This window comes from Chanos chanos, chromosome 14, assembly GCF_902362185.1.
Source record: "Chanos chanos chromosome 14, fChaCha1.1, whole genome shotgun sequence".
NCBI classification, from domain to species: Eukaryota; Metazoa; Chordata; class Actinopteri; order Gonorynchiformes; family Chanidae; genus Chanos; species Chanos chanos.
Window position 1 is genome coordinate 19,370,517 of NC_044508.1, and position 13,781 is coordinate 19,384,297.

At 41.4% G+C, this 13,781-nt stretch overlaps 1 protein-coding gene across 1 annotated transcript in view; it reads left to right on the top strand.

Moving 5' to 3' along the window:
- Positions 1-2,011: 2,011 nt before the first annotated feature.
- The window catches only part of nos1apa (nitric oxide synthase 1 (neuronal) adaptor protein a), a 75,805-nt gene continuing 64,035 nt past the window's right edge, over positions 2,012-13,781 (top strand). Inside the window, exons 1-2 of the mRNA XM_030791883.1 lie at positions 2,012-2,399; positions 2,677-2,748. Coding sequence (XP_030647743.1) covers positions 2,295-2,399; positions 2,677-2,748 — 177 coding nt within the window. The 5' untranslated portion in view covers positions 2,012-2,294. The remainder of the gene's footprint in view (positions 2,400-2,676; positions 2,749-13,781) is intronic.

A 13,781-nucleotide genomic window follows, 5' to 3' on the forward strand; every position in this document is an offset into this window, starting at 1 on the left:
CTGAAGACGTAAAGGATGAGTCAAGACCTTCACACCTCTGAATGAATAACATAGTGGTATCTACCGATAGTAGGCAGTGAGTGTTATATTTTTTGTGGTAAATAATATGGTCTTTAACTTCTTTCTTCTGGATATTTTGGTAATTCATATATTCTCTCTAGATATAGAGTTTTCACATGACTATAAGTTCCATAGTCATGCACTTTTCTGTTACTCTTCAAGGTCACACAAGCTTTTTCAAGGACGAATTCCTGTTTTCTGTAATTATCATGAAACCTGTTTTATTGCTCGCATAATAGCATCATCTGTATGTTATTCTTTTCTAAATAGTTTATATTTTATTTTGTAAATATTACTTCATTTGTTGATTTTGAACATTTAGATTACCTTGTTGTTGTTGGACCCGCTAATACTGTTCACACTAGTTGTGTTATTTGTCTCCATACACTAAATGTTTAGATATAGAGCTATGCGAATAGGACAGCAGTTAGTAAGTCATATTTCATTTTCCTCATAAAACATATGGAAGAGACATTTATGCTGTTTGATAACACTGTTTTCTTTAGTTAGTTAAATGTCAGCTATGTGAATTGTTTATAATAGTGCTTTATAATGCAGTGATACGTGTTTATATGTGTCTTTGTTAGTTTGCCCCTTGGAATCCAATCTGGAAGAAATTTTCTGCAATGTGTTGTTTGGAAAGAGTTTGGCTGTCTGTCAAATGAAACTCTGGACAGAGTAATGAGGACAGAACAATCTGGCTTTTGCGCAGCTGAAACAAGTCACATATTACAATGTAACTATATGTAATATGATCACACAGTGTTTTTTTCCTACTTTCAGATCTGTGAAAGCCATATAGCATTTTAACACTACAATGCAGTTATGTTCTAATGAATAATTAGAAATTTATGAAGAACACTTCAGTATATCATAAATAATGAAAATAATTTTGTATGGGCTTAGGAGCATTGTTACACTTTTAACGCTCCATGAATGCTCCCTGCTCTGTTTCCTTACTTGACAGTGTTGGTATGTTATACATTTTAAAATACATTTGATAAAGGGATGTGTATCTATATGATAGATCCTTTAGCCATCTGTCATAAATATATCAAATAAGGAATCTTCCCTCTTTTTAGTAACATCTGTTTTTGCTATATGCCTTAGACACTGACGAACAGAATTTTGTAACCAGTGTCCAGTGTCCTGTTTTCACTGTGGAGTACTGTGAAGCTATAGAAGCTGGTTCCATTAACCTCTTCTATGCTCCATCAGTGATGTGTTAGAGATGTGCATTTGTGCTGCTCCATTTCTCCTTGTCGTCATAACTCTTTGCAGACGATGTTTCATCTTATTATATAGGTGCCATATATACTACGCTACGTGTGTCATCATTCCAAGAAATGAAATTAGATTAACGTCGTCAACATGCCCTGGACACAGATTACATTACATTCTGCAGTTAGCCAAACTGAGTTCTGTTGAGGATTAAACTCTGCAGTTTGCTGAAGTGAGATCTGTAATGTAGCCTACTTGAAGGAAATGAATAAGACTGCGTAGGAAACAAAACTCATTCGCTGCAGTTCGCTTAATTAAAATGAAATAGTTTAACGACGCCGAATCAGCAGTAATATGTTTATTACTACTCAAGTTACAAGTGAAATGGGGAGCGGATCTCCAGATCACCGAACAGCTTGTCAGTGATGCCTTGCTCCACTAGGTGACATTCTCCGCTTTCCTAAGAAGAAAGCTTTGTTGACGAAAACCCGAAGTGTTTTTCTCCTCCTCCAAACCTGTGATGTAGCTGTGTTCCAATGAAAACAGGTGGAATTCCCCGATCCAGCCAATGACGGTGATTCTATGAGTATGTCCATGCGCAAGAGATGTGTGTTCAGCCATGGCGCTTTAGAGAAGTTGGTCACGGGCGAGTCTAGGAAACAGAGGATCCGCACTGTTTTGTTGTGGTTAAAATAGGCTCGTGCCTGTCTCAGTATAGCGGTGTGGCGAAAACAGTAAGTGTGTTTTAAAAGCTACGAGTATTTGTTACAGTGGGAGACTACCCAGACTACAGGAAACGGTAAACCAAGCGGACTTCTGAGACCAATCGCTTCTAAGTTGTACTGACAAGCTAACACACATGAGGATAGAACTGTGACCTCAGGCAACAGCGTAAAAAAACGACATGGACCAACGGAGTTAAGAAGTTCAATATCTGGATCTCGATCATTTGCTATTATAGGCTACATCATTTTGCGCCCAGAATCTCGTAAGGACTACATCCTTCTGTTATCATGCCTGCCAAAACAAAGTACAATTTAGTTGATGATGGTCATGATTTGCGAATTCCTTTACATAACGAGGAAGCGTTCCAACATGGTATAAATTTCGAAGCGAAGGTGAGTTCTCTGGATGTTTTGCTGTCTAGATCTTTTTTTTTTTTTTTTGTCCAAACAACTTACAAGATCTTGTATACTCCTAAAGAATTTTTCCGATTTCAGTATCAATGTGTTGTTGGGATGCTGTTATTTTCAGCGTCTTGTTTCGAAAGATAGTGTGTAACTTATGAAGGCGGTTGGTTTTCTAATTTTTGAGGATATTAATGCTTAATGTTTTGTGGATCTTGAGCTAAGTAGAAAATAATATCTAATGTTTATCATTTCTTTTTCTCGGTAGTATATCGGTAGTCTAGATGTGGCACGACCCAATAGCCGCGTGGAAATAGTTGCGGCCATGAGAAGAATACGGGTGAGTTCTATCTGTACTTATAGTACCTACGTATGTATATGTGGTGCACACTCAGCAAATGACAGTGAAATAATATATCAGTGTTTCGTGTTCCAACATAACCTGTGATATTTGTTAATCTGACGCCAAATGTACGCGTATCGTGCAATTGATGGTGACCATGGGTGGCCTCCGCTGCGGGGGAGGGGGAGCGAAAGTCAGAATGCGAAGCTTGATATCTATTAACAAATTGCTCCAGAGTAAAGAGTTAAAGTGCTAGTTGCGGAAGTCTTAATCAGTCGTTTTGATTTCAGCTTGGTTTTGGCGGAAATACCGATCCATTTTCTTTCAAAGTCCATTCTCTACTTGTAAAACGCTGACGTTCTGCGGACGTTTTGAGAGTGGCGCTTTTAAGTGGGGCTGTCATGTGGAAGATGCTCAGATGGTTGCTTTTGGCGCTCTTACAAATTGGGTTCTAAGGAGATGAGAGAGCATGTCTCTGTTTTATTTACTTTAGAGCAACCTTGGCAGACGTATCCGGTTTGTTGAGTTGTAAACTTTTGGGTTGGTAGCTGTTATTATGAAAGGAGCAGTATTTTGATGTGTTGTTGTTCTGGCCCAGTTATCTGTGTTTTACAAATCAAAACATACCTTGCACCATTCTCCTGCGCAAATCTGCTGTCCTTGCGACTGTGTTCCTGCAGTTAAATAATAATAAAAAAAAAATAAAAACAGAAACGTGCAGATTCCCCTATATCCTAGTACTTCAAGTAAACGCTGTCGATACTTAAGGTAGTAAAACAATACCGTACATCGTGCTGCCAGCACCACGATTATCGTCTCCTTTAACCTGGCGCTTCACTGTAGTGCCATTGAAAGGTCAGTAAACAAAGACTGTTATTGTTGTTTCAGTGTCTATATGATCTGTGTTTGTAATACAAATATTTAGAGTTAGTCCCCTATTATAGCACAAACACAGTTTTCCATACTCTTTTCTCACGTGAAAACAATGGACATTTGTTAAAGAAAGTTTGGGGCGAGGCTTTGGTTTGGATCAAATGGTCGAGCAGAAGTTGTTTTTGCAGGGTACTGTTTTCCATCCTGTCTGGACACACCAGGTGAAAACGATCTGATTAACCTCTTCAGTGAGTGCCCGGCCCCCTGCCAACAGGCGGCCGCTGCTGGTACTAGCAGGAGACAGGTCATTTGCAACATGCAGTTCAGCAGGAACAGATATATATATATATATATTTTTTTTTTTGATCTCAGAACCTAGATGAATTAAAAACTAAATAAATAAACTGGATAAAACTGGTTTGTATATCTGAGCATATGTTCTGTGCTTTTTCCATACATCCAGGAGATCTGGGCATTTATGCAGGAGTTTTGTTTGTTAAGTTAATTGCTGCTAAAAATGTATTTGCAAAGAGTTAAGCAGGCCGTAATTCCCCATTATGCTGGATAGAAGATTGCAGAGAATATGGTTGTCTATGAAAAGCCCATGTATTTTCTCCCTGATTTACTGTTAGTCATAGTCTGGTTGCCAGGCAACTTGGCTATGGTGTCATTGTCCATTGTCTTAGGTAGCGCCATGTAGGCCTGTGTCTTTGACCAGTTGCAAATGAATGAGATCAGTTAGCTAGGTGTTGTTATGCATAGCTTTGTCCTGTATTGATGGTGTTGACTATTAAACCGAGCTTAAATAGCCTATTCGACGGAGGCTATTTAGAGTCATACCTGCTGCTTAACTGGGAATGATTCATTCTGTGCTGAGCTGTTCTCTGGCTTTGCAAATTTAATTTCGAAAGCTATTGAGAGGAGAGCATATCAGGAGGGGTCTTACTCAAGAAGAAAAAAACACGAAAGAAAGAAAAAGCAGAAACTAATTCAAAAAGCCGATGGTCGTCTAAGCTGCACATAGCTGGACCTTCAGCATTCAGATGAGTTGATTCCCATGGATGAGAAGAAGGCCTATTCTCTTTCTCTTTGCGGATTTCAGGGGATTTTTCTCTTTTTAATCTACCTTTGCTCTGTTAATTGACTCTGTTCTAGTTAAACAGTACGGGATGATAGGATTAGAGACAGTCTGATCGAAGATGAAAACGCACCTCCCGTGTCTCTGGATCGAACCGGTGACACTGCAGTTTGTCACATCAAATTTCTTTTTTTTTTATCCCTTTCAAAAATGTTTGGAAAGCGCAGTGAGAGCTTACACGTAAGGGTGTTTTTTAGCCTTACAAATGAGAGAAGTCACACTTGTGAAGAATGTAGTTTTCTAAGAATCGTCCCTTTAAAGGTTTAATGGAACCTGCAGCTTGCCAGATGTGAGCATGCACAGAGCAGGAAGAGGTAAATTAAGCATCCATAAGGGAGTCAAAGGCCTTGAAGGCAACAATTAGCCTACTCTCTGTGTTCACCACACCCATCTGTAGTCTTCCGCTAAGAATGTGCCCAAAACAGCCATTGTTTGCTTAAACATTTACGACAATACTTTGCAGTATTAATCAACGTTGTTGAAATTGCTCGATTATGGCAAAATTCATAATCACGATTATTTTGGTCAATATTGAGATCACGATTATTTAACATGATTAATCGTTGACTTTGGAAACATCGTGCATTTATAACCTTGTCTTTTTAACAGTGGACCAGCTTGAGCTTTAAATATAATTCAACTGAAAAACAAATGAAAAAAGACCAGGCCTACATGGTATCAAATATAGCCTACAGGCTCCCAGGTAACATTGCTGCAGTGAAAAAAAGGAGAAAATACAAAGTCCTCTGCCCAATGTCCAATGTGTCTTTGCAGCGTTTTGTATGAGCATTATCACTGGACATTTTGACCGGCGAGTTTTTACTTTATCGTTTTTTAAAATAAATTTTACCAAGCAAAAAAACGTTAATTACCGGCTAACAGTTTTTGCAGTGGATTCTTATGCGTGACCTACCATTCTTTCAGAGAACTTGTATGTAATATTAAAAAGGCTAATCTCTTTGATAAATGCAGTTAACAGGGAACCCTAGTCGTTACGCTCTCTGATTTCTCAGAACGACGATTAGCATCAGGGAACCATATCTGCCCTGATTGGAGTCCTCGGCTCTGTTCCAAAGGTTCTTCGCCAGCCCCCTCTCCTCTTGTAATCCCTTTGTCCAAGAATTAACTATGAAGGATTCATTTAAGCCACATTAGAGCTTAGTTAAACCCCCCCACCCCCCTTCAAATATGAGACTCTAAACATTTTGGGTGACAGAACTGTGTGTCTGTGGTTTATGTTATGTCTGCGTCTGATTAAAACCCTGCTTATGTTTGCCTTCGTTTGTCTGACTGACGTTTGTAAGATACCTGGGTGAACTGAATTAGCCACACACTAAATGAGCTACACATTTTGATTAGCTTTAAACAGTTGTTGCTGTTGGACTCAGATAAGGATACTTAAAAAAATATAAAGCCCTTCACATAATAAGGCCTTTCACTGAAAGCTTTTAGTCTCATTTATGTAATTTAATGCTTATGACCTAGTGCCTCTCCACCATTATTGACATGCTCACATTCAGAGAAAAGTTAGACCAATCTTACTGTGTTAAAAAAAAAAAAAGCCAGAAATCACTTAATGGATCCCCAAGAGACTGTGATTTTATAATTACTGTAATTGCTTGGATTAAAAATCCTTATCAAGAGAGACCAGAACCCCTTTAGGCAGCGGAAATGTAGCCACACAGCTAACAGAAATCTCTCCCATTTAGATGTGTCTGTTTACTTAAAGTTCATATGGAGGTATGGACATAAATATTGGGTTTTGAATCTTGAGTAAATGGACTGTAAGTAAAGCTAAAGAGCAGATATGGTATCACAGTATCAGGGAATGACATCTTTGTTGAGGTATCAGATAACGGCAGGTTTTATCCCGAGAGACTGTCAGAGTGGAATATTTTTATCTAGGGTAGTGGCTGGAAACTTGTGTTATTCATGTGTAAATAACTCTTAACCAACCACCGTTCTAGAAAGATCTGTAACTTGCTGCGGAAACTTAAGCTAGTTTGATTCACAAACACTTTTCTTACGGCGACCAGAAAGAACATGACACCAGATTATCTCATTAATCTGTAATACAAAGTTATGGATTCATTGCGCTATATAATATTTACATCTTTACCTTATGTGTCTGGGTCCTTGGCTGTGATTGTAGTTAAGCAACCACATCAGGACCAATTACAACAGAAAACACGCTCCATTTCCTGTGGAAAGTGCTGTGATTAGCCAGCGAGAACTTTCAGCCTTTCACTGCGATCGATGAGAATATACAGTCTGCTCGGATTGGAGTATTACATCAGCCAGTGAACATGGTGAAAGGTAATGAAGAATTTATTGCATCTGTAGGGCAGTTCATATATACTGTCTAACTTTAGAAGGCTGGAACGATAGAGCCTTGTATGTGTTTACATAATGGAACAGGATACTTGTTAAATAGGAAACGCCCACTGGGTGATGTTCTGCTCTTCAATGAAACCAGGCTTGAAACAGTGGCTTTGAATAAACTTTGTGTAAACTCTGTAGCTTTTTGTAGTTTGTTGAATAATCTGGTGCTTTTCCGTTGGTCGTAATAAGGACATTGTTTATCTTGTACAACTCTATTCTTTTGACATCAAAACAAAGCAAGAGCAACATTGTCTCCTTGCTGATTGATACACTGCGTGTGAATTCTATCACTCTCTTTTGTTTACTGAGAGTATATCCTACTTACCAACTGTATCGCATGCTGCTTATTAAACAGAATGAGTTCACCATGAAGGAAATCTTCACACGTGTGACGGCCGTCACGTTCTATTTGACTGTCACCGTAGAAATGAAAAAAAAAAAAGGTGTTAATGTGCGTTTCCTGTGAATGAACTGAAGATTGAAGAATTTTGGTATTGCTGTGTCATGAAAACGTTTGGAAGCTACTTTGCCAGCACATGAAGTGTATTCAAAATATCTTTTATGCTTATTGCTGAATACTATCGCAAAACATGCCATGTTTTTGCGTCAACTGGGACGTCCGCTCCGGCTCTGTGTTAATGTGGAGTTCATTAAAACTGATTATCTGTGATCACAGCAGCCAGCCGATATCTGCAGTGATTTTGGTGTTGAAGTGCATCTCCAGTCCTGGAGAGGAGACCCTGGCTGTGAACCAGCGCGGCCTCTTTTCCATTTCTCTCTCAATCACTTCGGTGAGCCTGCGGAAAGGTCGAGAGACATTACTGATGACCTTTACCGTGACTCTCTCTCTCTCTCTCTCTTTATCTCTCTCTCGGCCCGTTCCTCCGGCCCGTTCAGCACTCCCACAGCAGGGTGGATGAGTGGAGGTTAGTGCAAGCTTTATGTGTAACTCAGTTACTCCATCACCCTGCAGGCGGAGGTGGTAGAGTGAGCCACTTCTCTTAATCGCCGGGGGAAAATATATCCTACACCTGTTTCCTCCGCTTGCAAGATTACTGTATATAGACAGTCTGAGTTTAGGGTGAGCGTGATTTATGCCTTCACAGTGAAGAATGTCATTCTCTCTATTTGTCTGTCTGTATAGACTCACTGGACCCTTTCTTAGAAACACCTCGTTTGAGTTCAGTGAGAGACCATGGCCCATCTGTTCCTATGCACACCTTGTGTGAGCCGTTCTCTAGCCCTTCATCAATGGTCGGTTTCTGACCACAGGAGCACTGTTGGCTGGATGTTTTGGGTGACGAGCACAGTTAACAGAAAAGTGACACTAATGTGTGTAAGAGCTGTAGAAACCCTGCTGTGTCCGATACGTCCAGGCCACTGTGACACCCATCACCGTGTCAATACCACACCACTGCAGTTTCATTGCACTGTTAGAATGGTCTTCACCTGAACAGCATGTGGAGAACAGCCACGCTGTGGTTAGAAACGGACCAGTCATGAACAGGGTAGAGGGTGGCTGACAGATCCTGTATGGTAACAGACAGCCTACAGTCTGTAATCATACACCTGTAGAGTGAACCTATAAGGTAGCTCTACCTCATAAAGTGGCATGTGACTGCAGGTCCAAGGCAGGTGTCTCTAATAGAGAGGATGGGGAGTGTTTGTTAGTGCTCAGATCATATATTCTCTGTGATGTTGGAGATGAGTGGCCCACCTGTCAGTACTGTGTGTGTGTTGGCCTTTTGGCATGGCGTACTAGATAACTCCTCACTGTGTGCTGGGAGAGAATAGAGCTCTTGGAGGGCCAGCATTGCCGACGTTTGTTGGCCCAGATCCCGCCCTCTAGAGTACCCTCATCTCTTTTCCCCTAAGGGCCTCTTTCAGACTTAAAGAGCCTGTGTGTGTATCTGTGTCTGTGTCTGTGTGTTAGTGTGTGTGTATCTCTGTGTGCTGCTGGCCACACTGACATCTCCTCAGTTACGCTGACCGAGAACAGAACAGTGAAGCCAAAGTGACGTCTCTGGCCAGACTCCAACTCTGCCATAGAAACCGAGATCTGTAAATTGACTTGCAAACAACCCCCCCCCCACCCGTTCCCACCTTCCCTTCATCTCTTTGCCTCTCATTCAATATGTGGATATGTTGAGCAAGTCTTTTTTTTTTTCATCTCAGCTGCCCATCTATTGTCAATTGACAGTTTTTCTCCCTTTAGCTGAGTAGTCAGGGCCCTCCTTGCTGTAACAAATGGAAGCTCTGCCCTGATTTGATCCACCCTTTTAATTAAAATTGTCTGTGTCACATAAAGATGGCCTGTCCCGTGGGGTTTTTTTCCCTCAGCGCACTCTTAAACAACTCAAAACACATTCCTGGAATCAGCCTCACATCTGATCCAGAGTCTTGGATGAAAGAGAGAGAGAGAGAGAGCGAACGAGAGAGCAGTAGCCAAGAAAAAACTTGATAAATTAAAAAGGTTGCAGAATGCCCTCTGTGGACCTCCTCAGGTTTTAAGCAGCATAATAGAAACACATTTGGCCTCAGTTCTGAGTTTATGGTTTTGGGTTTTTGGGGTTTTTTTCTATGGGAGTACTTCTCTCGCCCACACTAAGATGTAGTGTGGTAATGTGGACTCAGGTAGGCCTCCTGACTCATCTACAGTAAACTCTGCACTAAACACTATGCTTACGGCTCTGAGAGAAGGAGCTGTTGAGACAATGACTTAGAAATGAACAGTTGACTTGGTTCTCTGTGAAGGCCGGTCATCTCCTCTCCTTTTCTGTCATATCAGGAGAACGGGAAAATCTCTTCACCTGTTCCAGCTTTGCTCAGTAGCTTTATGTAGCCTTTTAATTAAGCATTTGTGTGTGTGTGTGTGTGTGTGTGTGTGTGTGTGTGTGTGTGTGTGTGTGTGTGTAAACGTGACCGTGTTGAGGGGTCATTGAATTGTGGCCCATGTTTGAGTTCAGATCGAGTGGGCAGGCTGGCTGCTCTATATTAATGTCACTGATAGCCCAGGGCCTGGTTTGTTGACTCTGATATTAATTTCCTACTCTCTCTCTCTTGTGACTCATCTTAACAGACAAAGCAATGCATTTAAGTTCTTATAGCACCAGAACAGCAGTGCTGCTCAGTTAATGTCAAAAAGCGCATATTTAAACAGCCTTTAACTGTTTACGAAAGTTATTTTGAGACATGTCTTTGTGTGGTAAAAACTACAAAACACGACCGTTTTCTTACTTCTGTAACACAGTGTGATCAGATGAATGTTTGAGTGTCTGTTCCACAGAGTTCTGGATCTTCGCCTTCGTCGAAACATGTCGCTCTCATTTACTGAAAGCATGTCGCTCTCATTTACTGGATGGCTGAGCTTTGAGTGTTTGTGGGCAATGATTTCTGACTCTTTCACTCTCTCCCCCTCTAACTCTCTGCCCCAGCTCTCTCTCTGTCTCTCTCTCTCTTTCTCCCTCTCTGTCTCTCTCTCTCCCCATCCGAGTCACTCTCTCTCCGTCTCTCTCTCTTTCTCTTTCTCCCTCTCTCTCTTTCTTCCTCTCTGTCTGTCTCTCTCCCCCCAACCCATATCGGTCTCTCTCTCTCTCTCCCCATCCGTCACTCTCTCTCTATCTCTCTCCATCTCTCTCTCTCTCTCTCTCTCTCTCTCTCTCTTTCTCCCTCTCTGTCTCTCTCTCTTTCTCCCTCTCTGTCTTTCTCTCTCCCCCCAACCCATATCTGTCTCTCTCTCTCTCTCTGTCTCTCTCTCTCCCCATCCGAGTCACTCTCTCTACATCTCTCTCTCTCTCTCTTTCTCCCTCTCTGTCTCTCTCTCTTTCTCCCTCTCTGTCTCTCTCTCTCCCCCCAACCCATATCTGTCTCTCTCTCTCTCTGTCTTTGTCTTTGTCTCTCTCCCTTTCCCTTTCTCTCTGTGTCTCTTTATGACACTGGTGTGTCTCTGGTAATGCCTTGAAGTGAGTGATTGTCGTGTTGTATTAGTTTGGATGTTTACGGCCTTGGATCCAAGCATTGTTTACAGAGGTTTGGGACCAGAGGCAGTCAGGTCTCCGCAGCTGTAGAAGCATCAAATACTCATTAACATAACAAATGGAGGAAGAGCAACTTGCTGTAACACTTTTCTTTTTAATAGCCTCTGTTTTCAGTCGCTGTTTTTCATCCTTTAATGTTTATGTATATTCGCGTGGTCTAATGAGTCATTTTGAATGGAAGTCTAGGTAAGTAATGCTCCTAGCTGTACAATAAAAGAATCAACATTTAGTCGGACACATAAAAATGACTTACTATTTTCATACCTTTGTATGCTTAATGTGTTTTTGTTGCAGAGCTGTGACTCAACTGTAGGTCAATTGTAGCAGGTTTTTTGTTAGATTTTAAAGGTAATGGTGAGTCAGGCCAAATTAGTTATTCCCGTTTTGTGCGTGTAGACGTGCCCCATTGATCTGAAGCCATTTATGACTGCTGGTTTTGGCTGATGAAAAAGATGTTTCCTTTTTCCTCTGGGTTTGGACTACCTTTCCTCTCTTCTCTTATTGTTTTTTTTATTATTCCTTTGAGATCCTTGTCTGGAGTATATCAGATTGATCCAAGTTTTGTCAAAACAAACGAAAAAAATAACTTAAAGAAAGAAAACGGTCCTGCTTCTCAGGTTCTGTTCACAACAGTGCAGTGCTTCCCTCATAGTTTTTTGCTTTTTGTGGCTTTTTGAAAAATGTTTACACAATTACACATTTATTTTATCACTCCAGTGTCCAGAGAGGTGGTTGAGTTCTTCATAATGTGCTGACAGTTCATTAAGCTGGCAGGTAACATCTTACCAGAGGTGTGTCAGAAAAATCAATGGACTTTTTTCTTTTTCTCTTTTGGTGTCACTCATAGTGTTGCCATTATATGGTTGAAAGTTAGTCATTGTGTTTGTGTTGTGTGTATTATATTTTGCGTTTTCTCAGCATTCAGACTGAATGTGCAATACACCCGAGGATGTTTTTTCGTTGTGCTCATTCAAATAATTCAAAACATCCAACTGTCGAGGAGAACTTTGTCACCGAATCCGGTTTCCTTCGCATGAATTTCATCGCAAGGATGCTGGATGAAATGGCTTTAGGTCAGGCCCTCTTGTTAAGTACAAGTCTCAGATAGTGTTGGTCTGTAGCCTCTGCTGTAGAAAAGGGCTTAAGACCGTCCCTGGCTCTCTATCTGTCTCTCTCTCCCAGGCCTGGGACTTGGTCCTGTCATATGGCACTGGATCAGGGTCCTGTGAAGATTGCTTTCTCCCGGTTCGGAGCGTCACGCGCGAGTGGAGCCGTAATGAAACTCGCTTAAGCCACCAGCAAAGTGTGAACACAGTCATTACAGAGGGGATAAGCTCTCTGCCCGAGACCTTTCCCGAGATGTCAGTGCTGACAAACTGCCTTTGCAAAGCTTGGAAACAGCTCCATCTCGCAGGCAGCAAAGAAATCCCCGTCAGTACCTCTAAAGCCCTCTCTATATGTCACCCAACGTCAGGTTGGAAGAGTCTATATCCTGCCCTGGATCTGTCAGATAAATGTTGCTTTTTTTTTAACCTTTATTTAATCGGAGAGGATCCGCTGCACCAAAACCTTCGTCTTCGACTTCAGCACAGACAGAGCTCTGTCTTGCTTTGGAATTGACAACATTGAGACGTCTGTTAAACCAGCAGGTGTTGACGCAGTGTTGAACAGACCTGTCGAGTATTCTTTGTGCACTTCATATACAGTTGGTCTGGAAGGACCGGGTTTCTGATTGGCTCCTATTTCTTTGTAAGCTGTCCACTTCTTTGTCCACTCTGAATGTCAGGAGAAGCCATTAGTAAACGTACACTACTTGAAAAAATGAATCAATACATTAATTCTGTGGTTTGGGAGGGAAAAAACTGGCAGAATTGGCATATTGCCAATGGAAAAATCTGTTGTACTGCTGCTGAAGCTATTTTTCTACTCAACAGACAGACCTCTGCCAGAATAACAAGTTGTTGTTTTGGTTTTTTTTTTAATGTTGATCTGCTTTAAATTAGTATGTGACTTTGTGAAATGCTGAATAATGCTGTCTTTTTGGACAGACAAAACATACTAATAATTAACTAAGAGCCAAAATGGATCTGTCAGTCTGAGCTGTGAGTCTTGTTAGCCGCTGACCGACTCTCGGCTCTGAGGGGCTTCTCATTGGTAATGCTGAATGTGGGGCGTACAGCAGGATGGTCGTCCATCATCCCTAAAACACAGTCCGTCTTCGTCTGTCAGGAGTCAGCCATGCAGCTCCAAGGGTTTGATTGACATTTGCGCTAAAAGCTAGTTGGCGGCTCTCTGCTTTATGATTTTCCTGGGGGTTTTTGGGGGGGGGGGTTCGGGGCAGGATTTGCTCTAGAAAGTCGTTGCCATGTTCACTGTGTGACATGTTCACTGAGCTCTGTCTCAGGTTCTCAGAGATTAATATTCTGGCTGTCGATAGAGTTCGACGGTGGGAACCAGAAGAAGAGAGCTGATTTACTGGGGTTGTTTGGAACCATGTGAAAATAGTTTGTCATGTACAGTCATTTCTCTCCACAGAGGTAATACTCTTTTTGGAAGAGCTGCTCTCTCAGCAGTCTGGAGACTGTGGAGTATTTTAAGTT